The 24,816-nt window shown below is 42.7% G+C and overlaps 1 protein-coding gene across 12 annotated transcripts; it reads left to right on the forward strand.

The window, feature by feature from the left end:
- Positions 1-921: 921 nt before the first annotated feature.
- On the forward strand, positions 922-24,457 carry LOC105480248 (zinc finger protein 621). 12 transcript variants are annotated; one of them, XM_071091481.1, is made up of 5 exons: positions 927-1,230; positions 2,361-2,446; positions 9,380-9,533; positions 10,294-10,401; positions 12,107-24,457. In XM_071091481.1, the coding sequence occupies exons 2-5, from the start codon at positions 2,423-2,425 to the stop codon at positions 13,165-13,167; spliced, it is 1,347 nt and encodes a 448-aa protein (XP_070947582.1). In that variant the 5' UTR covers positions 927-1,230; positions 2,361-2,422; the 3' UTR covers positions 13,168-24,457. The 12 variants fall into 12 exon arrangements, with proteins under 12 accessions (XP_011737136.2, XP_070947582.1, XP_070947584.1 ...); XM_071091483.1 differs by having other exon boundaries at positions 938-1,230; positions 9,407-9,533; XM_011738829.3 differs by lacking the exon at positions 927-1,230 and adding an exon at positions 1,262-1,861 and having other exon boundaries at positions 10,297-10,401.
- Positions 24,458-24,816: the final 359 nt, after the last annotated feature.

Genomic DNA, 24,816 nt, shown 5'->3' on the forward strand with positions numbered 1-24,816 from the left:
TACCATCCAGCCAAGCCACTCCCGAATTCCTCATCCACAGAACCCATTTTTTTTTTTTCTCTTTTTAGGACTGACTGACCTATGTTCATTGATTCATAGAAACTTTAAGAGATAGTGTGTTTTGTTTTCAGCCATAAGGCTTTAGGGTGATTTGTTATGCAGCAGTAGATACCTAGTATACTCTCCATAATAGGACTTCATAAGTCAGTCTAATTCTTAAGAAAGGAATAACAAATCCAAGAAGTGGGACCCCTGTAATAAAGCAATATATCTAGATACCCAGGATCATTTTTTATCTTTTAGTGGTGGGAGACCAATTCCCCTTTATAGCATGGAAATGCCTGGTGAGGAGGAGCCTGGTATCTGGAACTGTGTTCAGGAGAAGTATCAGTGTGATCGAGGTAAAACAAAGTCTGTCCATCTTGGCACCACTTTGATACTGGAGAAAGGCTCCTGTCCAGAAGGAAGGGCACAGTAGAGAGGTACTTGCCAATGAGTTGGGGAGGGCTGCCACTGACTGGCTGGCTTCAGGAAGTGTTTATCACTGACTGGCTCATGTTCAGAAGCTTGGAGTGACGCTGTTGTGTATTGGTTGATTTTCAGAGTTACGTGTACTGATCTAAAATTATGTAAATTAATGGCAAGTACTTGTTAGTGACTTGGGACTTTGGTCAAAAAACAGTCTTTTCCTTCCCTGAATATGAAAAATAAGTTCTTTTAATTAGCAGACTCCCCTCTTCACTGTTTTTTCTTCCTGCAGTCCAACTTACAGAACAGACCATAAAGGACTGTCCAGATCATTATTTGTGGAAGTATGAGATATATATATTTCAGCCGGTGTTAACATTTAAGTTATTTAAGTGCCAGTTAGCAGAAAAATAGCTCTCACTACGAGTTTTTGTAATTTATTGGAAAAAGCTAAATGTAAGACATTTAGGGTGTCCTGCCAAAGTCAACACTGGACAAGATCATTTAATATAGGACATGTCCTGTATATACAGGATGCCTGGCAACCGTCGCCAGGGTGTTTTGGTTGTTAAATGAATCTGTCCTAAAAGGTTCCATGCACATCTAGGTCCTTGGAAGGCAGAGGGCTAAAAGGGCAAGTGGAAACCATGGTTTCCCTGAGGACTGCCCAGCTGAGGACCCAAGCAAGATCCTAGGCTTGGGCCTCTTAGAGATGACAAAGCAGGCGCCATTCTCACCTCACCTGCACGGCCCAGGCTTCAGGTGAGCCACGGGGTGAAGGCGGCCAACAGCTGCCAGTGAACTGGGGCCCCACTTGTGCCTACAGGGTGAGGTATGGGGAGAGGCAGGCTGCATCAGTCGGTGACACTCCCAAGGCAATGCCGACGGCTGCCGGAGAAGCCCGGGCTGAGAGCCCCATACTGCCGGTCCGCCACTGGCCTCTCAGCCCAGCCGGTCGCCGCGACCTCTCCTCTTCCGCAGGGCGGGGCCAGCCATGAGAGGCGGGGCGGGTCTGGCCGCGGGGCGACCGAGATGGCGGCCTCCGGGGGCCTAGAGGGGCCCTGGGCGCGCACTCGCCCTTCCGGCTCGGCGTTTAGTTAGTGAACAGCCCCTCGGTGTTCGGCAGAGCGTGGGTTTCAGCGAGTTCTACGTGCCAGGTCCGCCCGGTGCCGGCTTCCTCGCTGCCCCTGGCGGCTCGTCACCTCCCACTTCCCCTGAACTTGGTCCCAATGGCGGCCCGCCCCTCCTTCACCCGGACCGTGGGCATCTGGGCCTCGCCGAAGCCGCCAAGGTGGTTACTCTGGCTTCTACAGCCCGGGTCCAGCCCTTTGCCACCGAGGCCTGATACTCTTTTCTACCCTAAAGAACTTGCCCTGACAGCCTCTCGCTCCCGGTACTGACGTTTCTGATGTTTGGGGTCGCCTGCTTTCTTGGGTGGAGTGTTAAGATCCCGGTTGGGTGGGGTCTTCGGTCAGCATCACCCACTGGGACGCTGAGTATTTTACCCTTAATTCACATTTAGCCACTCCAGTCCCTCTTCTCCTGAGGTTCTTTCTTTCGAGTCAGCGTCATCTTGCCTATAATCATTCTGTAAAGACTCTACGTTTGTAGAGACCCAATACAATAGGGACAGGGCTCTTGGGTCCCTCGGTCTGCCCGTGGGAATGGGCTCAAAAAAAGCTCTTCGGACTGAGCAGGCAGGTGGAAGATTGTCCTGAAGACCAGGCAGAACAGCTCATAAGGTTGGGGCTATCAGCGTGAGAACAATTAGAGGGAGTCCTAGTAGAATCTCCCTGCATCCAGTGCTGGAAATGTGGAAACTAGGATGGCCATAGGTTGCTGTAGGTGGTGGAGGACAGGGTCCTTAGCACTCATGGCTGTTTTTCTCTTAGCTCCTGAGGATCTTGCTTGTCCAAACCCAGAAGACAGTGCATGAAGCCGGGGGACATCCGCCATGCTCCAAGCAACTTGGCCTCAGGTGAGCTGAGCTTAAGTCTTTTTTTTTTAAACTCACTTTAGCTATCACATAATCAGGAAAGGATCAGGAAGGCCTAACTTGGCCAAGCTGTGTTTTCCCCTTTGTATCTATCTCTAGGGCTATGGCAGATGTAAATATGTACTGGGAAAATAAAAGTTTTGTGTATAGAGAGTGGATGTATAGATTTAAATGAAAGACAGGGGACCTATGCCAATGAATTCTTTCTGAATTTGGAAATTCAGATCATGTTCTAGAAATGAAAGTTACCTGCTGAAATCAGACTTTTTTTTTTTTTTTTTTTTTTTGAGACGGAGTCTCGCCCTGCCGCCAGGCTGGAGTGCTGCTATGATCTTGGCTCACTGCAGCCTCTGCCTCCCGGGTTCAAGTGATTCTCATACCTCAGCCTCCTGAGTAGCTGGGATTACAGGTGTGCGCTGCCATGTGCAGCTAATTTTTGTCTTTTTAGTAGAGACGGGGTTTACACCACGTTGGCCAGGCTGGTCTCGAACTCCTGAGTTCAGGTGATCCGCCCACTTCGGCTTCCCAAAGTGCTGGGATTATAGGTATAAACCACCACTCCAGCCTGAAATCAGAAATTCTTTATTGGAGAGATTGCCAACGAATTGTATTGCATGTATCCCAGAGAGACTAGTATTGTTACTTAAATGTACATTTTCTAAATGCTAGATGCAAGGACTGTGAAGTTGAAGGGAAGGCTGGATGTACTCTAAAAACCGGAAGGGGTCAGAGAAAGTGGTTCAATATGAGATGGAAGAAATAGATACCTGTATTATAGGTCATGGTGAGGACAGTGGTTTCTGTACTGGTTCATTGGGAAGGCACTGAAGAATTTTAGGCAGGGAGATGACAGAGTGACAGAGTTGGATTTATATATTAAAAGGATCTTCCCAGCCCTTAGTGGCAAATTCTGTAGAAAGGTGTTGGTCAATTAAGAAGATACTGCGGTCAGGTAAGATATTAAGTGTTTTCCTTTTTTTTTTTTGAGACGAAGTTTCGCTCTTGTCACCTAGGCTCTAGTGCAATGGTGTCATCTTGGCTCACCACAACCTCCGCCTCCCGGGTTCAGGCGACTCTCCTGCCTCAGCCTCCCAAGTAGCTGGGATTACAGGCATGTGCCACCACGCTTGCTAATTTTTTATTTTTAGTAGAGAAGGGGTTTCACCATGTTGGCCAGGCTGCATTTTACTTTTTAATTTAATTAATTTATTTATAGTTTTTATTTTCTGGAGCAGTTTTCGGTTCACAGCAAAATTAAATGGAAGGTACAGAGATTTCCCATGTATTCCCTGCCCCTACACATGTATATACAAGTTCTGATAGAAGTTCAAATACAAGTCTGGTATCAGCACAGTACAATGTCAGTGTCTTTAGAAGAATGGAAATCCTTTTTTTCTTTCCTTATTCTCCGATATGTCCTAAACAGCATATGAGGTTTGATTGAGAAATAACTACCGTGAAACCATTTAACACTGGTACTTAAAATAGTTTTTAGAGCAGTTTTAGTTGATAACAAAATTGGGCAGAAAGCAAGAGTTCCCATTTATCTCCTGCCACCACAAAACGCACAACCTTCTTCAATATTAATATTCCACATCAGAGTAACACTTTTGTTATAGGGAGTGAACCTATACTGACACATCAGTGTCATTCAAAGTCGATAGTTTACATTAGGGTTCACTCTTGATGATGACATGTATCCACTATTATAGTATTATGCAGAATAGTTTCACTGCCCTAAAAATACCTTATGCTTCTCTTATCCATCCTTACTTTCCCCTTAGTCCCGTCCCAGTTGACAACCATCAATTGATTTTTGTATTCTCTTCATAGTTTTGCCAGTTCCAAAATGTCATATAGCCAGAATAATACAGTATGTAGCATTTTCAGATTGGCTTCTTTCACTTAGTGATAATGCATTTCATTTCCTCTATGTGTTTTCATGACTTGATAGATCATTTTGTTTTAGTGCTGAATAATATTCCATTGTCTATATATACTACAGCTTATCCATTCACCTACTGAACGACACCTTGGTTGGTTCCAAGTTTTGGCGATAATGAAAAAAAGCCCCTATAAATGTCCACCTACAGGTTTTTGTGTGGACAGAAGTTTTCGACTCCTTTAGTTAAGTAACAAGGAGCATGACTGCTGGGTTGTATGGTAAGAGTGTGTTTAGTTTGTAAGAAATTGACAAACTCTCTTCCAAAGTGGCTGTCCCATTTTGCATTCATTCCCACCAGCAATGAATGAGCATTCTGTCGTTTCACATCCCGGCCAGCATTTGGTGGTGTCAGTGTTTTGGATTTTGGCCTTTCTAATAGGTATATAGTGGTATCTCATTGTTTTCATTGCGGTTCCCTAATGACATATAATCTTGAACATAGTTTCATATGCCTATTTGCTATCTGTATATTTGCTTTGTTGAGGTGTCTGTTGAGGTTTTTTGCCTGTTTCTTAATTGGCTTGTTCATAAAGAGTTCTTTGTATATTTTGGATAATAGTGCTTTATCAGATATGTCTTCTGCAAATATTTTCTCCCACACTTTAGTATGTCTTCTCATATTCTTAATGTGTTATCCTTTTAAAATAAAGTTTAATTCCCCCTCATTTTTTTCTTTCAATTGTCTTCTCCAAAACATTGTTTGCTAGTTTTTCACGCATGCTTTTCTAGATGACTTTAAATGATCTCCCACCCCTGCACAAATTTCATGGGTTTTTTTTGGTAGGAGAGTGGATTTTATTGAATTCATGAGTAAATTTGGAGATAATTGACATCTTTACAAGTTTGATTCTTCCTGTTCAGAAACACCATAAGTTCCAATTTATTCAGTTCTTTTTAAATGTATCTTAGTAAACATTTAGTGTTCTTCCATCCTGTTCTCACTGATTTCTCTTAGGTTCATTCTTAGCAATTTTTTGTGTGAATGGCATCTTAGTTTCTTTCAGTGTATCTTCCAGTTGTTTATGATGGTACTTAGGAAAGCTAATAATTTTGGTTTACTTATTCTATATCTAGATAATTTAGTGAATTGTTTTATCAGCTCTAAATGTTTTTAGTTTGTTTTCTTGGTACTTAGATGTCTTTAGGCAGATAGTTATTTTATCTGCAAGCAGAGATATTTATGTTCATTCCTGTCCTATATATATGCTCCTTTCCCATCTTTTGCAGAAAGTAAAACCTCAGCTTATGGTAAATTGTCAACTATCAACTTTAATGGATTTATTGTAGCATTTTACTGTTTAGATGGTGTTTGCTGTTGTTTTCTTACTCTCTTCATAAGTTAAAACAATTTTTTTAATGGGTAACCGTTTTTGAAATAAACTCTTAGGAAATATATATTAAGCATCTGGTACATGTTAGGCACTCTACTGTGTGCTAGTAAACCAATCATGAACAAACAATTCTTGCCTCATGGAGTTACATTCTGGTGGGCGGAGATAGATGATAAACCATATCATATGACAAGATGAATAATACTGTGGAGAAAAATGAAATAAGGTGAGGTACATAGGGACCATCCACAGGAAGAACAAAAAGATATCCCAAACCCAACTGCCTTAAAACAATGTTTTTTCCTTAATATTAGGCATTTTCTAGGGCTCATGAAACTTGAGGATAGTAGATGGCAGGAGAGGCAGACAGTTTGTGGAAGAAGAGATGATGGATGTAGGCTGGGAGGAGAAAGTTGTGAGAGAAGCTCTGGAGATGTCAGGGTGTGAGGTTTGACTTGCTGTAAGTGGAGGTGAAATTTGGTTTTATCTGTGAGCCTGTGGTTACTGTCCTCAGAAGCCCTTAATGGCTTGTTGGAGCAGTACAGTAATTGTATACAGGACAACATGATCCAGTCTGCTGTTTGGGCTTTTGGCTCACATTATTTTGGGGGCCCTTTGGACCTCGTCATTGCTCAGTTTAAAGACTGGCTCTCCCTTTGAGGAGTGTCTGCGTTTATTTTATTTTTTCCTTTCAGCATCTTTTAGAGCTGAGTTCTCTACTTGCTCTTGTTTGAAAAGACACCGTCTCATAAGGACCTGCGTGCAGAGCCAGCAGAGCTGCTCTAAGCAGTTTGAGTTGCCAGAATTTATCCTTGATGTACAGTTCTTCCCTCCTTCCTTCGAGACCAGTTACAGTCATATTCCTTTTTCTCTATTCCCCTGTGCCCACTCCAGTCCATATGCTGCTTTAAGGGCTCCCAGGAGACAGAATGTAGAATGTGCATGCAAGAGTTAGGAGCTTGACTGTGCCTCTGTTGGTAGGTATTTTATTTTCAGCATCTGAAAAGAACAAGGCTGACTGCATAGCGTAATGAGACTCTTCTGGGAGGTGGAATCATCTGTGGGAGCATCAAGGTGAGAAAGCGTACAGGTCATGAAACCTCCTCCAAGCTGAGAGTCTAGTCTCTGTGGTTTGCAGTATGCTGAACTCTAGAAGAAGAGAAAGGCCGGGTGCAGTGGCTCACGCCTGTAATCCTAGCACTTTGGGGTCCACTTTCAGGTGGATCACCTAAGGTCAGGAGTTCAAGACCAGCCTGGCCAAAATGGTGAAACCCTGTCTCTACTAAAAATACAAAAATTAGCTAGGTGTGGTGGTTGGTGCCTATTATCCCAGCTACCTAGGAAGCTGAGGCAGGAGAATCGCTTGAACCCAGGGGGCAGAGGTTGCAGTGAGCCGAGATCACAACACCTCACTCCAGCCTGGGCAACAGAGCGAGATTCTGCTAAAAAAAAAAAAAAAAAAAAAAAAAACAACAACAACCAGAGAAAGTAGCCAGTGGGCACCATCTGGAACTGCTCTGGGGCCTCATGGAAGGTTCAGAGGCTCGGGCTTCCAGGGTGGTGTGTGTAGTTTTGAAATAGATGACCCCCAATTTAAATTGGAGGAGGGGGCCCATATGGCCTGGAGGGAGTACACTAAAGATGGTTTGAATGGTGATTTTTGGAGTTGAGGAGTTTGAGAAGCTATTCTCCAAAGATAGGGCAGCACCAGGTTCAGGGGTTAGCCATGTTTTTGGGGAAGTTTGTGAGCCCAGTGTGGGAGACAGCTTGGTGTGTTAGTAGAGCCCACGTTTGTTGTCTGGCAGATCTGTATTGAAGTTCCCTTTCTACCGCTTCCTGGCTATGTGATCTTCAGCAAAGTAATTGAACTTTTGAATCTAAGTTTCATCATTTGAAAAATGGGAATAGTAATTCTTATTTCACATATGTTTTGTAATGATTAAATGAAAAACAAGATGTAACATTACCAACCTTGGCTGGGCGTGGTGGCTCACACCTGTAATCCTAGCACTTTGAGAGACCGAGACAAGTGGATTGCTTGAACCTAGGAGTTTGAGATCAGCCTGCGCAATATGGTGAAACCCTGTCTCTAAAAAACAAAACAAAACAAACAAACAAAAAAAGGCTGGGCTTGGTAGCTCATGCCTGTAATCCCAGCACTTTGGGGAGCTGAGGCGGATGAATCACCAGAGGTCAGGAGTTTGAGACTAGCCTGGCCAACATGTTGAAATCCCGTCTCTACTAAAAATACAAAAATTAGCCTGGCATGGTGGTGTGTGCCTATAATCCCAGCTACTTGGGGGAGACTAAGGCTAGAGAATCACTTGAATTTGGGAGGCAGAGATTGCAGTGAGCCGAGATTGCACCACTGTACTCCAGCCTGCCTAGGTGACAGAGCAAGACTCCGTCTCAAAAAAATAATTAAAATAAATAAATAAATAAATAAATAAATAAATAAAATAACCAACCTAGGGGCCTGGTGCACAGGGCTAATCAACAAGTATAGTTGTCTTCATTCTTGGGAAGATGGAGATAGCCCCAGGGGAGGGAGTCAGAGAGGGGAACACCTAGTGAAGCGACAGCCTTGGTGGATGTGATGGAGCTCAGAAAACTGGGGGACAGATCTGTGCCCAAGGACCTGGCACTGCCAGCTTGTCTTTCAAGACCGGTGGTTCAGAGAAGAGGGTCAGAATGGGCAGGCTACAGGTTTCTTTCAAGAGAGCCAGCTTTCTGATAAGGCAAAAAGGTGGAAAAGAGAAATTTGCAAAATACTGGTGATATTTCTAACATGCTTCTCTCTACATTGTAGACAGTGTTGGGGAGAACCAAAGAGAAGCTAGGTACAAGGAGCAGATGGGGGCTGTGCATGTGCCCCTTGGATGGGTGGATACAGGGTGTATTAGTTCATTTTCACGCTGCTGATAAAGACATACCTAAGACTGGGAAGAAAAACAGGTTTAATTGGACTTACAGTTCCACATGGCAGGGGAGGCCTCAGAGTCATGGTGGGAGGTGATAGACCCTTCTTACATTGTGGCGGCAAGAGAAAAATGAGAGAGTTTGGGCAGGGGAACTCCTCTTTTTAAAACCATCAGATCTCGTGAGACTTACTCACTGTCACGAGAACAGCATGGGAAAGACTTGCCCCCATGATTCAATTATCTCTCACCAGGTCCCTCCCACAACATGTGGTAATTCAAGGTGAGATTTGGGTGGGGACACAGCCATACCATATCACAGGGTGAGTAGCCGCTGTCTGTAGTGGTTGGTGTATAGCAAATAAGGAGAGAGGATTATGGAGTACCTGAGGGTAGGAGGTGCCAGGGGGACAGATCTGTGAAGCTAGGAACCTAGGAGTTGATGCTGTTACCAGGGAGAAAGCAACTGGATGCCAGGCTATAAGAATCAGTAGCAGCTAGGGGCTCCAGAGCTTAGTAGATGGGAGAGTGTTGGGAGAGTAGATGGGAGAGTGTTCCCCATTTGAAAGTGGAACTACTGGCTGAGGGCTCGCCCCGGCTGTGGTGGTGGATGCTCTTGTTTGAGCAGATCTTCCGTGGGGCTCAGAGTTGTGGGTGCAGGCAGGTTTATCCCTTCCCTGAAGCTCAAGCTGCTCCCTTCTTCCTTCTACTCCTCACTCAGAGATTGAGCAGGAACCTGTTGTTTCAGGAGTCAGTGACCTTTGAGGATGTGGCTGTTTACTTCACCCAGAATCAATGGGCCAGCCTCGACCCTGCGCAGAGGGCCCTATACGGGGAGGTGATGCTGGAGAATTATGCAAATGTGGCTTCCCTGGGTAAGGCCTCCCTCCCTCTGTGGTCCTTTGTAACAGTTTGCTATCTTCCTCACATGTTTTGGGGATTCTAGTAGCCCTTGGGTTTGATGACTTCAGAGGAGAGTTTTGCAATCACCAGCCTCCAGAAATACTGGGTAGGGAAATCCCTGGGTTTCTTTGTTTTTGTTTGTTTTTTGCTTTTTTGTTTGTTTTGAGACAGGGTCTTGCTCTGTCATCTAGGCTGGAGGGCAGTGGCATGGCCATGGCTCACTGCAGCCTCAAACTCCTGGGCTCAAGCAATTCTCCTGCTTCAGCCTCCCAAGTAGCTGGGACTATAGACGTGTGCCACTGTGCCTGGCTTCCCTTTGGTTTTGAAATTAGACTTCCTTATACTCCAGGAACAGTGTGGTCCCGGGCCCTGAGGGAAAGCATTCTTTCTGGCACCCTAGGTGAGCCCTTTGTTCCTTTGTCTATCCAGTTTTCTGGGGATGTTGGCCCTCGCTTTGTGGAAGGGTCTCCCAGGGGAGCAGTAGGTACATTTTTCCTGAGGGAGTTTCCCTTCTTCTGAGTCAGGGCCAGATTGCAGCTTCTTTCTGAGGAGAATCATACCTCCTTGGCTTTATCGTGGAGCACAGTTTGGACCTCCTTGTCGGAACTCTCACTTGGTCTGCTGATGTTCCGTTTCTCTCCCAGGTAGCCTGATGGAGGGTGGGCTGAGAAAGATCCCAGGAATAGCTCTGGACATCTCCCCTCGATTTGTCTTTCTCTTTTCTTCATAAAGTAGCGTTTCCATTCCCCAAACCTGCTCTGATCTCCCACCTGGAGAGAGGGGAAGCACCATGGGGCCCAGATCCCTGGGACACCGAGATTCCGAGAGGCATCAGTCAAGGTGAGTATGAGAATCCAGTGGTTAAGTTTCTTGTTTTGCCTTCCTGGTTTACTAGGTAAGAAGTGTTTCTTATGCTTCAGGGAACAAAGCTCCCAGTTATTTATAAGTCGATACTCACTGCACTCTCAGAACTCACACTGAGTTCTGACCCTGAGCTTCGAAAGACCGCCTCTAGGAGTACATGGCCTCGCGCTGTCTGCACATTCATGTGGCTGTCCTCCGAGGCAGAAAAGCTGTAACCCAGTAGCTCCTAAACCACTTTTTTCTTACTTACCGGTGGAGAAGTTTTAATTGTATGCCATTTTTCATTGCAAAGAAGTGGGGTTTCAGCCAAATTTAAGGAAAATATGATTTTTTTGGGCCAAACTGACTTATTTGTGCTATAGCTATACATTTTACTTTAGGCCTTCAGCCCTGAAAAGAATGGCTTTAATTGGCCTTTTTAGTATCTAAATCACTTAAGAGTTTCATTTGCCATAATCTTTAGATCTACATTATATTTACCATAGATGGGACTATAGACGAAAGGGCTAGGAATATTCTCCCATCATAGCCCCCTACCCACACACACATATGCACACATGCACATATGCACACACCCGCCACCTAAAATTTTCCTGAGATGACTTACCAGTCCTGGAAGGTTTTGGTTACTTGCGTTTCCGTTTTTTTGGAAGAAAATTTCAAGCCTTCTCACGCATACATGCTTTTGTATATAGTGGTTCCTTTAGCAGTGGTACCACAGTGGCTTACAGCTCTCTGATCCAACTTCTGTTCCAGCTGACTTTCTGAAACTAATCATCTTCTATCCCAGAATATTGTGTGGAATATTTAAATATAGGATAACTAGGACATTGTTTAGAATTTGGGGTGATTGCCTGGGTTACAGGTAGGACATTGGGATCCATTTTTTTCCTGGTTTGTGTTTCTCAGTCTGCAAGACCTCTTCTAGTGTTGGAGCTGCTTCTCTATTCTTCCCAGTCTCTCATTCCTTTCTCCTCTTCTGGGTTTCTGTCTCTCTTTAAAAAATTTTCCCATTTCTTGCTGTTCTTTCTTATTCTCTCCTTCTTTTTTCTTTCTTGTCCCTCCTGCCTTCTTTCCTTCTCATTCTTGATTCCCCTTCTTCCCATTTCACCTACCTTAGTTCAGTTTTCCAGCCTTCCTCATGGGGAGCACTTCTTGGCTATCTTTCCTGTTCCATTTCTGTGTCTTTACTTCTCCAATTCTATGTCATTATTTTTCTATTTTTTTTTTGAGACAGGGTCTAGCTCTGCTACCCAGGCTGAAGTACAGTAGCACAATCTCCACTCACTGCAACCTCTGCCTCCTGGGCTCAAGTGATCCTCCCACCTCAGCCTCCCTAGTAGCTAGGACCACAGATGTGCAGCACCACACCCGGCTAATTTTTGTATTTTTTTGTGGAGACTGGGTTTCGCCAAGTTGCCCAGGCTGGTCTCGAATTCCTGAGCTCAAGCCATCCGCTTGCCTCAGCCTCCCAAAGTGCCGATATTACAGGCATGAGCCACCACACCTGGCCTGTCATTATTTTTCTTTGTCTCTCTCATCCTCCTTTATAGATGCTTGTATATAACCATTTCACAGGTATGTTTTTAAAAATTACATTCTGCAAGAGAAAATTAGGAACACTGGATCCTACTTTTCTCCCAGTTTTGTAACTAGGAACCCTTGTGGTTTCTTTGGTCAGGTGGTGAGTCCTGGATCAAAAATGAAGGGCCAGTTATAAAGCAGGAAGCCTCTGAAGAAACAGAGTTGCACAGAATGCCGGTAGGAGGACTTCTCAGGAACGTTTCTCAGCACTTTGATTTTAAAAGCAAGGCAATGCAGCAGACTTTCAATCTAAATCCGAACCTGATACTTCGAGGTGGAATGAAGTTCTATGAATGTAAAGAATGTGGGAAAATCTTCCGATATAACTCAAAGCTCATTCGGCATCAGATGAGTCACACTGGGGAAAAGCCCTTTAAGTGTAAGGAGTGTGGCAAAGCTTTCAAGTCCAGCTATGACTGTATTGTACATGAGAAAAACCACATTGGAGAAGGGCCCTATGAATGTAAGGAGTGTGGCAAAGGTTTGAGTTCCAACACAGCCTTGACTCAGCATCAGAGGATCCACACTGGAGAGAAACCCTATGAATGTAAAGAGTGTGGGAAGGCTTTCCGTAGGAGTGCGGCCTACCTGCAGCATCAGAGATTACACACGGGAGAGAAACTCTATAAATGTAAGGAATGTTGGAAAGCTTTCGGTTGTAGGTCACTTTTTATTGTCCATCAGAGAATTCATACTGGGGAGAAACCTTACCAGTGTAAGGAGTGCGGCAAAGCCTTCACTCAGAAAATAGCCTCCATTCAGCATCAGAGAGTTCACACTGGGGAGAAGCCTTATGAATGTAAGGTGTGTGGGAAAGCCTTCAAATGGTATGGAAGTTTTGTTCAGCATCAGAAATTGCACCCTGTGGAAAAGAAGCCGGTCAAGGTTCTTGGGCCATCCCTAGTCAGTCCCCAGTGCCCCTCTCCAGCCTTACCTCCTGTTCTTCTCCAGGGATCCTGTTCTGCTCCAGCTGTGGCTGTGCCTTCACTGACCTTTCCACATGCTGTGCTCATTCCTACCTCTGGGAATTTGTTCATGCTGCTGCCTACATCTGGAATACCTTCTTCATCTGCCCAAATAGTGCGTGTCTTCCAGGATCTTACTCCCACTGTGAAACCTTCCCCAGTTATTCTCACCCCTTCTTCTCACTCCTCATGAGCTTTATCTTGGCAGTCTTATGGTTCTTATGCCCAGTAAATCTCCAACCTAATTTTTTTTTTTTTGAGACAGGGTCTTGCTCTGTCACCCAGGCTGGAGTGCAGCGGTGTGATCTTGGCTCACTGCAACCTCCACCTCCTGGGTTCAAGCGATTCTCTTCCTTCAGATTCCCGAATAGCTGGGTTTACAGGCACACATCACCACCCCCAGCTAATTTTTGTATTTTTAGAAGAGACAGGGTTTTGCCATGTTGGCCAGGCTGGTCTCAAACACCTGACCTCAAGTGATCTGCCTGTCTTGGTCCCCCAAAGTGCTGGGATTACAGAAGTGAGCCACTGTGCCCGGCCTCCAACCTAATTTGAGTTTCATTCGTATTTTTTTCCTCACCTTACATGTGTTACAGCTGTTTCAACATAAATTCCATTATCATCTATATACATTTAAAGACCATGTTTATATAATCTCTTCTGGGTAGAAAATGGAAATACTGAACCTTTGCTTTAGTCCCTTTCAGGCTTGAACAACAGTGGCTGTATCTGCATTGTGGGGTTGCTGGTGGTAGAACACTTTGGTGTTAGGAAAGTTTGGAAAAGAGGATATCCCTGTGTTAGGCCATTATGATTAGAGATAAGCAGCCTGGGAGAAATGTACAAGACCTGTGGCTACTGGTAGAGAATTGGAATAAGCTTCCAACAATGGACCGTAGAGATTAATGGAGATTGTTTAGTGGGCCCATGGCTAGGTGAGGTATTAATACAGTTGAAGTTATGTTGCCCTTGGCACACATCTTTGAGAATCTCATACATCTATGCAAAAGATAGTGTGAAATAAACAGTAAAAAAAAGAAGTATATGTTGATGGCAGTGAGAGCAATCATGTCTGTAAACATGAAGTTTTTTTCTTTAGTTTTGCTCTTGATATCTAGATGTTTCTTTTAACTTTTATTTCCTAAGTAAATATACACAAAGGCATTCATTCATCTTCGTTGCATGTGTTTTGTAGATTTTTCTTGATGAGCATTTTTTTTTTTTCTTTGTGAGCACTGGCTTCTATATTTTATTTCATATTTATGAACTGTAAATATGAATTTGATGAATTACTAAAGAAATAAAAGTAATGGTGTAAAGCCAACTTGAGGGGAATCTGAATAAGCCTCCAAAATTGTTCTTTAGAAATAAAGGGAGCTGTTTAGTGGGTCAGTGGCTAGGCTTATGTGGTAGGTTAGTGAAGTGGAATTTGGGATTGCTCTTGGAAGTGGCTTTGATGAGGATCCTTTACAACCATTCAGAGGACTGTGTGAAGTAGTTACTGGGAAAAGAACTTGAATTATGCATTTATTGGCATTAATGTAAACATTAAGTCCTAAGCATTGATGGAAGGGTCCATACATTTTTTTCTTTTGTGCTGCTGTTGCTATCTAGATGTTTCTCTATAACAGTTAATAGCAAAACCTTTACATTATTGGTTTTTAAACTTTACCATGTGCCTGAATTATGTGATGTGCTTGTAAAAAGAAGAGTTTTCTGTCTTGCAGAAATTCTGATTTTGGATATCTGTGGTGATGGCCAGATCTTTAGAATGGACCATACTTTAAGAGATATGCTTCAGACAGAAAATGCCCACCCCTCCTCCTTTACCCAGCTTAAACTCTATGGTCAATTCTTAAAATAATTCCTTTCCAGTCTCCCTTAACTCCCTTGCCCTTCTCTTGCTTTGTCATGCTCGTTTGGCAAAACCTCATCTCTGACTAAATACAGTTCTTTGCCTTCTCTGTTCCTGCACCAGAAGTGATCAAGAGAAAGCCTACTACCGTGCTGAATTGTCACTTTAAATTCATGACCAGTAACTTCATGGAGGCCCTTAATGTTTCCTGACGGTCATACTACACTTTTTGGAGTCCACTTAACTCCCCTGCTTTCCTAGGCCACTACTTTATACTTCCTCTCTTCTTTAACTTCCAAAACATCCCTCTCAGTTCTCATGCTCAGCTGATGGTTGTTTCTGCCTTCTGCGAGAGAACAGCAAGCTCCAGAAAGTGGCTGTGCCTTCAGCCCCGTGCCAGAATGAGAACATATGGAGCCAACTTGAGTCCAGAAGAGCTGTGGCCACTTCGTTTCGCCCATCTACTTTTCAGCTTGCAGTATCTGATTCTTCACCACCATATTCTCAGTCACTTCCGCTAAATAGTGCTACTGTTTTAAGGTTCTGTCACACTCAGTAACCCACTTCTGGTTCCTCATTCTGTGTCAGTGATCAGTAGTAGACTGAAGAATCCACCTTAGATTTGCTGCATACTATTAATTAGCTTACAAAATGTCTAAGAGGAACTAAGCTGGGATGCCACATAGGCAGAAGCCAGGAAAAATGACCAACCACAGAACCAACTGGTTCCAGTGGAAACTCAGCAGCTGCTGGTGCCTGCTACTGGACTGCCACCCCCATTGAAGACAGAGACTGGACTACCAGGAAGGTCGTTTCACATTCTGTAGTAAAAATATCCCCACAATCATTTCGGTAGGGTCCTCTGTCTTCAGCTAGGGTGTACCTGCTCAGTGGGAGTTGGTTATATATGTATGTCCAAGTTGCAGGGGCTTCTGGGAAATACAGTTTTTGGGTTCTGCCTGGGAAGACAGTCATAATATGGAGAAGTCTGAAAATGGGGAAGGGGTTTTCAAAATACGTTGGGCAGCTGTAAAATATCAGATACCCATTATAGGCATTGAAAGTGACCTAAATGACAGAAGGATGCACTATATTCATGGGTAGGAAATATTAGTTTCGTCAAGATTTCAATTTTTATCAAATGAATTCGTAAAAACAATGTCAAAATTCCAGAGGGGCCTGCGTATAGAGAGGCAAAGGACACAGAGTAGCTAACCCAATTTTGAAGAACAAGGGGGTTTTATACTACCAGATATTATATACAATGATCATCAAACAGAACAAAGCAAAAAACAAACTCCCCAAACCCAAGTTGAAAAAACAAAAACAAAAACACCCTACACTATAATAGTATTATTACTATTTTTTAAGATGGAATCTTGCTCTGTTGCCCAGCCTGGAGTGCAGTGGTGCAATCTTGGCTCACTGCAACCTCCACCTCTCGGGTTCAAGTGATTCTCTTGCCTCAGCCTCCCAAGTAGCTCAGATTACAGGTGTGTGCCACCACGCCCAGCTTATTTTTAAATTTTTAGTAGAGACGGGGTTTCACCATGTTGGCCAGGCTGGTCTTGAGCTCCTGGCCTCAAGTGATCCACCCGCCTTGGCCTCCCAAAGTGTTGGGATTACAGGCATGAGCCACTGCGCCTGGCCTGTAACATGATTTGCTGAAATTTTTAAAAATCTAAAATAAGGTACTATTTAGAAATATACATATTTTATACAAAATTATAAAGAAAGCACAGAGAGGTAAGCATTAGTGTCACAGCTGAGAAAGTATAAAAGGTAGTTCCGTCTCTATCCTGTCTCCTTTATTCTGCTACTGCTCTCATTCTGTCTCAGGAATCCAGTCCCAAGTGCTACCTGCCAATTGTCCAACACCCTCCACCTTTGCCACCTATTTCTTGTGTAAAACAGATGTTTGTTTCTAAAATATAATGAATTAGTGATTATCGAAGTACAGGCATACCTCATTTTATTGCACTTTGTTTTATTGTGTTTTGCGGATATTGCATTTTTTACAAACTGAAGTTTTGTGGCAAGCCTGTGTTGAGCAAGACTATCAGGGCAATTTTTTTTTCGACAGCGTGTGCTCACTTCATTTTTCTGTGTCATGTTTTGGTAACTTACAATATTTCAAACTTTTCATTATATGCGTCTTGATGATCAGTGATCTTTTATGTTTCTATTGTAATTGTTTTGGGGTGCCACAAACTGCATCCATGTAAGACAGTCAGCTTAGTTGATGTGTGTGTGTGTTCTGATTACTCCACTAACTGATGGTTCCCCATGTCTCTCCTTCTCCTCAGACCTCACTATTCTCTCAGACACAACAGTATTGAAATTAGACCAATTGATAACCCTACAAATGCCTCCAAGTGTTTAAGTGAAAAAGTCAGCTTAGTGAGGAAGGCTAATGTCAAAAGCTGAGATAGGCCAAAAGCTAGACTGCTTCTGCCAAACAGTCAAGTTGTGAATGCAAAGGAAAAGTTCTTGAAGGAAATGAAAAGTACTACTCCAGGGAACACATGAACGATAATAAAGTGGCCGGGTGCAGGCAGTGGCTACGCCTAGAATCCCAGCACTTTGGGGAGCCAAAGTGGGAGGATCCCCTGAAGCCAGGAGTCTGAGACCAGCTTGGGCCACATAGTGAGACCCCTGTCTCTACAAAAAATTAAAAATTTAGCTGGGTGTCATCGTGCGTGCCTGTAGTCTGATGTACTTGGGAGGCTGAAGTGAGAGGATCCCTTTAGCCAAGGAGTTCGAGGCTACAGTGAGCTATGATTGTGCCACCGCACTCTAGCATGTGTGACAATGAAACCAAAAAAAGTGAAACAGCATTATTACTGATGTGGAGAAAGTTTTAGTGGTCTGCATAGTAGATCAAACCAACCACAAATTCCCTTAAGCCAAAGCCTAATCCAGAGCAAGGCTGTAACTTCCATTGTATGAAGGCTGAGAGAAGTGAGGAAGCTGCAGAAGAAAAGTTTGAAGCTAGCAGAGGTTGGTTCATGAGGTTTAAGAAGTCATCATAAAAGTGCAAGGCGAAGCAGCAAGTGCTGGTGTAGAAGCTGTAGCAATTTATCCAGATCTAGCTAAGTTAATTGATGAAGTTGCTTCACCAAACGAGATTTTCAATATGGATCAGACAGCCTTGTTTTGGAAGAAGAAACCGTCTAGGACTTTCATGGAGAGGAGAAGTTAATCCCTGGCTTAAAAGTGTCAAAGAACTGCTCAACTCTCTTGTTAGGGGTTTGTGCAGCTGGTAACTTTCAGTTGAAGCCAACGCTCATTTACCATTCAGAAAATCCTAGGGCCCATGAGAATTACACTAAATCCACTCTGCGTGTGCACTAGAAATGGAAGAACAAAGCCTGGATGACAGCACATCTGTTTACAGCATGGTTTACTGAACATTTTAAGCCAACTGTTGAGACCTATTAAATATTAGGAAAAACAATTTCTGTCAGGTGCAGTGGCTCAAACGCCTATAATCCCAGCACTGTGGGAGAACAAGGCAGGCAGGTCACTTGAGGTCAGGAGTTCGAGAGCAGCCTGACCAACATGGTGAAACCCTGTCTCTACTAAAAATACAAAAATTAGCTGGATGTGGTGGTGCGTGCCTGTAATCCCAGCTACTTGGGAGGCTGAGACAGAAGAATTGCTTGAACCCGCGAGGCAGAGGTTGTGGTGACCTGAGGTTGCACCACTGTGCTTCAGCCTGGGTGACAGAGTGAGACTGTCTAAAAAAAAAAAAAAAATTTCGTTCAAAATTTTACTGCACATTGATAATGCATCTGGTCACCCAAGAGTTCTGATGGAGATGTACAAAGAGATTAATGTTTTCATGTCTGCTAAACAACATCCATTCTGCAGGATCCATTACTCCATGGTTCAAGGAGTAATTTTGACTTTCAAGTATTATTTAAGGAATACATTTTGTAAGGCTGTGGCTGCCATAGTGATTCTTCTGTACAAAGTAACTTGAAAACCTGGAAAGGATTCATCATTCTAGATGCCATGAAGGACATTTGCAATTCATGGGAGAAGGTCAGAATATCAACAGGAGTTTGGAAGACTGACCTCAACCCTGATGGATGACTTTGAGGGGTTCAAGACTTCAGTGGACAAAGTAACTGCAGGTGGAAATAGCAAGATAACTAGAATTAGAAATGGAACCTGAATATGTGACTGAATTGCTGCAATCTCATGATAAAACGTGAACAGATGAATTGCTTCTAATGGAAGAGCCACGAAAGTGGTTTCTTGAGATAGGACCTACTCCTTATGAAGATCCTGTGACCATTGTTGAAATGACAACAAAGGACTTAGAATATTACATAAACTTAGTTGATAAAACAGCAGCAGAGTTTGAGAGGATTGACTCCAATTTTGAAGAAAGTTCTACTGTAGGTAAAAGGCTATCCAACAGTATCACATGCTACAGATAAATCTTTGGGAAAGGAAGAGTCAGTTGATGCTGCAACCTTCATTGTTGTCTCATTTAAAGAAATCGCTAGAGCCACACTAACCTTCAGCAACCACCACACCGATCATTCAGCAGCCATCAACAGTGAGGCAAGACTCTCTTCCAACAACAAAGACTCACTGAAGACTTAGATTATTGTTAGCATCTTTTAGCAATAAAATATTTTAAAGTATGTACATTGTCAGATATAATGCTATTGCAAACTTAATAGACTATACTATAGATCAAACATAACTTTTATAGGTACTGGGAAATAAAAGTAATTGTGTGACTCCCTTTATTGTGTTAAACATTTTATTACAGTTGTCTGGAAGCAAACCTGCAATATCTCCAAGGTATGCCTGTATTTTTCAAAATGTGGCCTTTCAACATTGCTATGAAGTATATCAGTAATAATATCTTATTTCGTGGCTGTCCAGAAGTAAGTTACATAACTTGTCTTAATCTAAAAATCGTTTTAAAAGCCTGATGATTTAATATATTTCATAAAGAAAACTTTTGACAATTTGTTTTTAAGAGACAAAGTTTTCTATGTTGCCCAAACGATTTGAACTCCTAGGGTCAAGCGATCCTTCTCCCTCAGCCTCCCAAGTAGCTGGGACTACAGGGCATTTGACAATTGTATTACATGAAACCCAATTGTAAGGCTAGCTCATATCTTTCTCTTCAATGAGTCAGCAACCATTGTTACGATTTCATTTCCACTGATCTACTTTCCTGTTTCAATGGATTTGTGGTGTTATAGGAAATTGCAGTTGGCCCAAAAGTTTCAATCTACTCCATTTTGCTGCTTCCACAAGGACACCTTGGATTTTAATAATGATAAAAAGATATTCTTTCCTGGTACTACTCCCCATTTGACATTTAAGCACAGGGCATTGAAAGGTTAGATTTTTACATTTCAGGTTTATATAAAAAGAAATGAGGCTCCAGAGAGAGTAAATGATCTTGCTAACGGTTGCAGTGGTTGGGGACAAAGCTGAAGTATATTGATGCGCACACTCAGCCCTGATGCTAATTTTCTAACAATAACAGTCTCAAGTTATAGCAGCAGTTTTCAGTGTATCAAGTACTTACATGAAATAAGGCTTTTTTTGTTTGTTTGTTTTTATTTCTGTTTTTGCAGGTACTCTTAGCAGTTCAATTGTAATTTGTTCTTCAGTGACTATCAAATTGGTTAATTATGGAAGGAGTGATGTCCATTAGATGGTAGAGGTGTAAATAATGAGTGTCAAATGTATAGACAGCAGAAATCTGAAGACAAATTATGCTTGTTACTGAGAAGGGAGGTTCTCTTTACAGCCGCTATGAGCCAGGGACAGAGCGATTTTCTTGTACTTTTCAGATCGCTCATTTTCCATAAACAAAGTGCTTAATTGTTTTATAAACAACCTAGAAGGGATGTCTATATCACTTGTACAGATTGTCCATTTTTAATCTTTTGGTTATATAAGCAGCTTTTTTTTTTTTTTTGAGACGGAGTTTTTGCCCTTGTTGCCCAGGCTGGAGTGCAATGGCACAATCTCGGCTTGCCTCAACCTGTGCCTCCTGGGTTCAAGTGAGTCTCCTGCCTTAGCCTCCTGAGTAGCTGGGATTACAGGCATGTGCCACCATGCCCGGATAATTTTGTATTTTTAGTAGAGACGGGGTTTCTCCATATTGGCCAGGCTGGTCTGGAATTCCCAACCTCGGGTGAGCCACCAGCCTGGGTCTCCCAAAGTGCTGGGATGTGCTGGGATTATAGGCGTGAGCCACCGCACCCAGCTATGTAAGCACCTTTTAAATTTAAAGAATTGTGTTCTACTCAAGCAGGGAACTGCTTAGGGCAAACCTGCCTTCTATTCAAAGTCACTCCTCTGCTCACTGAGATAGATGAATATCTGATCTTCCTCCTTTGGAAAGTCTAATTGGAAACTCTAAAGAATGTAAGCCTTTGGGTATCACCTAGCTGACCTGGAAGCTCCCTCCCTGCTTGGAGTCTTCCTGCCTTTTCTTCAAGTTGTCCCGCCTCTCCAGACCAGACCAATGTACTTACATATATTCATTGATGTCTCATGTCTCTTCCTAAATGTATAAAACCAAGCTGTGCCCTGACTACCTTGGGCACATATCTGGATTTCCTGAGGCTATGTCATGGGCACATCCTCAATCTTCGCAAAATAAACTTTCTAAATTAACCGAAATGAATAAATAAATATTTTCTAACTATAAAAGAAATATGTGCTTAGAGCAAAAAACTTACCTAGAAAAGTACCTAGGCCTGAATTCCACCACTTTTAATACTTAGTGAACACACATATGTACACATACACAAATTATATTATGCATATCCTATTGTAAATTTCTGTTTTTCAGTTAGCCGAATATCATGCACATGTCCCAATTAACAAGTAAGCTATAATAGGTTTCATGGATGTATAATATTACATTCCCTGGACTTAAACTCTTTACGTAAGCAGTCTCATTATTGAACATTTCGGATATTTCCATTTTGAATCTCATTTATTTATTTAGAGACAGGATCTCCCTCTGTCGCCCAGGCTGGAGCGCCATGGTGTGATCATAGCACACTGTAGCCTTGACCTCTCAGACTCAAGCACTTCTGCCTCAGCTTCCTGAGTAGCTGGAACTACAGGTGCCTGCCACCATGCTTGGCTAAATTTACTATTTTTAGTAGAGATCTTGCTATGTTGCTGGTCTCAAACTCTTGGGCTCAAGTGCTCCTCCTTCCTTGGCCTCCCAAAGTGCTGGGATTCCAAGCATGAGACACTGTGCCCAGCCTTTGAATCTCTTTTAAATACTTTGAGAAACAACTTGTACACACATGATGAAACAGTCATGATTTTTAAAAGTTTATTTCCAAGGATTTTTTTTTTTAATGAAAGAAATAGGGCCAGGTCTGGCAGCTCATGCCTGTAAACACAGCACTTTGAGAGGCTGAGGCAGGTAGATCACTTGAGCCCAGGAGTTGGAGACCAGCCTGGGAAACATGGTGACAACCTGTATCTACAAAAAATGAAAAAATTAGCCAGTTGTGGTGGCACATGCCCGTAATCCCAGCTACTTGGGAGGCTGAGGCAGGACTATCACCTGAGCCCAGAAGGCAGTGATTGCAGTGACCTGTGATTGCACCACTGCACTCCAGCCTGGGTGACAGAGTGAGACCCTGTCTCAAAAAAAAAGAAGAAAGAAGGACGGAGGGAGGGAGGAAGGAAGGAAGAGAAATATTTAAATTAAAGGGAAGGAAGGAAAGAAAATACTTGAATTAAAATGGAGATCCCTTTTGTTGTTCTCCCTGTTTCCCTCTGTTATTTTTCTGGAGTTCGTAAGTAATACATAATATTACTTTATTTTTGGGACAGGGTCTTGCTTTGTCACCCAGGCTGGAGTGCAGTGGCCCAGTCATGGCTTACTGCTTCCTAGGCCTCTTGGTCTCAAGCAATCCTCCTACCTCAGCCTCCCTAGTAGCTGGGACTACAGGTGTCTGTCACCACACCTGGCTAATTTTTTAATCTTTAATTTTTGTAGAGATGGATTCTTTTTTCTTTTTCTTTTTTTTTTGAGACAGAGTCTCCCTCTGTCACCCAGGCTGGAGTGCAGTGGTGCGATCTTGGCTCACTGCAACCTCCGCCTCCTGGGTTCAAGCGATTCTCCTGCTTCAGACTCCCAAATAGCTGGGAATAAAGCGCCTGCCATCACGCCCAGCTAATTTTTTTGTATTTTTAGTAGAGACAGAGTTTCAACCTGTTGGCCAGACTGGTTTCAAACTCCTGACCTCAAATGATGCGCCTGCCTCAGCCTCCCAAAATGCTAGGATTACAGGTGTGAGCCACCGCGGCCAGTGAGATGAGTTCTTACTGTGTTGCCCAGCCTGGTCTCGAACTCCTGGCCTCAAGTGATCCTCCAGCCTCGGCTTACCAAAGCGCTGGGATTGCAGATGTGAGCCAGGAGACTCACATCTCCTGCATCCATTAAACATATTATAGCTTACTTGTTAATCGGGACATGTGCACAATATTCTGCTAATTTGTACATTTTAAAAAGTAACATAGATGCTGTTATTCCAGGGGCACTGGAGATAGTTATGCCATGTACAACTATGTACAGTGATTCTATATTAGTTTCAGTGTATCATTTAGCAATTTTTTTCCATTAACAAATTGCTTGAGATATAGTACTATAGAAGGTGTGGTTTAGCAAAATTAGGGAATAAACCAAAAAAGAGAAAAACTGTGTTCAGGAAATGGAGGATCAAATATTCATAGAAAAGTGAAGGAACAGGAAGACAATTGTGCGCCTGTCTTAGGCAACAACCAGTTCAAATTGGAGGAAGAGGAGGAGGATGAAAAACTGGGAAGAAGGACTCTAGGAAAAAAGGGCAAAAATTTTAAAAATCCCAATACATTATAGTATAATGTCAGAACACCAAGGATAAAGAAAAGAGTACACATCAGGAAACTGGATTCAGAATGGCACCAGGCTTCTCAATAGCAACATGGGATGCTGAAAGATAGTGAAGGATTGCCTTCAAAATCCTGAAGAAAATTACTTTCAACCTAGAATTATACCCATAGTCAAATATCCATCAGAAGTAAATGAATGTGAGCAGACTGACTGATAAATGTACTGAGAATGCTGGAGTTAGAAAAATAATCATATTGCAAGCATTATAGTAAAGATTGGTTCAGGTAAGAATCATTAATGGTTGCTGAATCTAGGGGGGAAATTTAATGAGGAGGAGAATATCTGTATAGTCTTAAATATCTACCAATGGAAAGCTTATTAGTTGCAAGAGAAAGCACAGTAAGCATCTAGAGATTGTACAACATCTTGACTGGACACAAAAACTTAACACCACCAATGAGGAGTGTGTAGAAATTGTGACCTCCATATGTGATGATCTGAGAAAGGCACAACACTTGAATGAATTTTCTAACCAGAGACGAATATCTGGATCTAACCACAAGGATGCACCAGATAAGCCCAAAATAGAGTATGTAATATTACAAAAGGAGTTTCTGTATTCTTAAAAAAGTGTTAATTGGTGTAAAAGACAAAGATTGAGAAAAGATTCCAGATTATGAGTGACTAAAGAGACATGTCAACTAAATGCAATGCTTGATCTGACTGAATGTTCTAGTAGAGAAGAAATAAACTGCTATAACAGACATTGTTGGGCCAATTTACAACATTAGAATCTAGACAATATATAAAAACGTTGGATCAATGTTAAATTTATTAAAGTTGATAACTGCGTTATGGTTATTTGGAGAATATTTATTCCTTGGAAATACTACATACACACTGAAGTATTTATAGATAAAGGGCCATGATGTATGTAACTTTTTTTTTTTTTTTTTGAGATGTAGATTCCCTCTTTTTGCCCAGGCTGGAGTGCAATGGTGTGATCTTGGCTCACTGCAACCTCCGCCTCCTGGGTTCAAGTGATTCTCCTGCCTCAGCCTCCCAAGTAACTGGGATTACAGGCATGTGCCACCACG

This window comes from Macaca nemestrina, chromosome 2, assembly GCF_043159975.1.
Source record: "Macaca nemestrina isolate mMacNem1 chromosome 2, mMacNem.hap1, whole genome shotgun sequence".
Taxonomy (NCBI): Eukaryota; Metazoa; Chordata; class Mammalia; order Primates; family Cercopithecidae; genus Macaca; species Macaca nemestrina.

Excerpts from the sequence above, each read along its gene's own strand:
- LOC105480248 (XM_071091481.1), top strand. The coding sequence starts at position 2,423 with ATGCTCCAAGCAACTTGGCCTCAG. Across the intron at positions 2,447-9,379 it reads TCCAAGCAACTTGGCCTCAG|AGATTGAGCAGGAACCTGTT; the intron begins GTGAGCTGAGCT and ends CTCCTCACTCAG. Across the intron at positions 10,402-12,106 it reads TCCGAGAGGCATCAGTCAAG|GTGGTGAGTCCTGGATCAAA; the intron begins GTGAGTATGAGA and ends TTCTTTGGTCAG.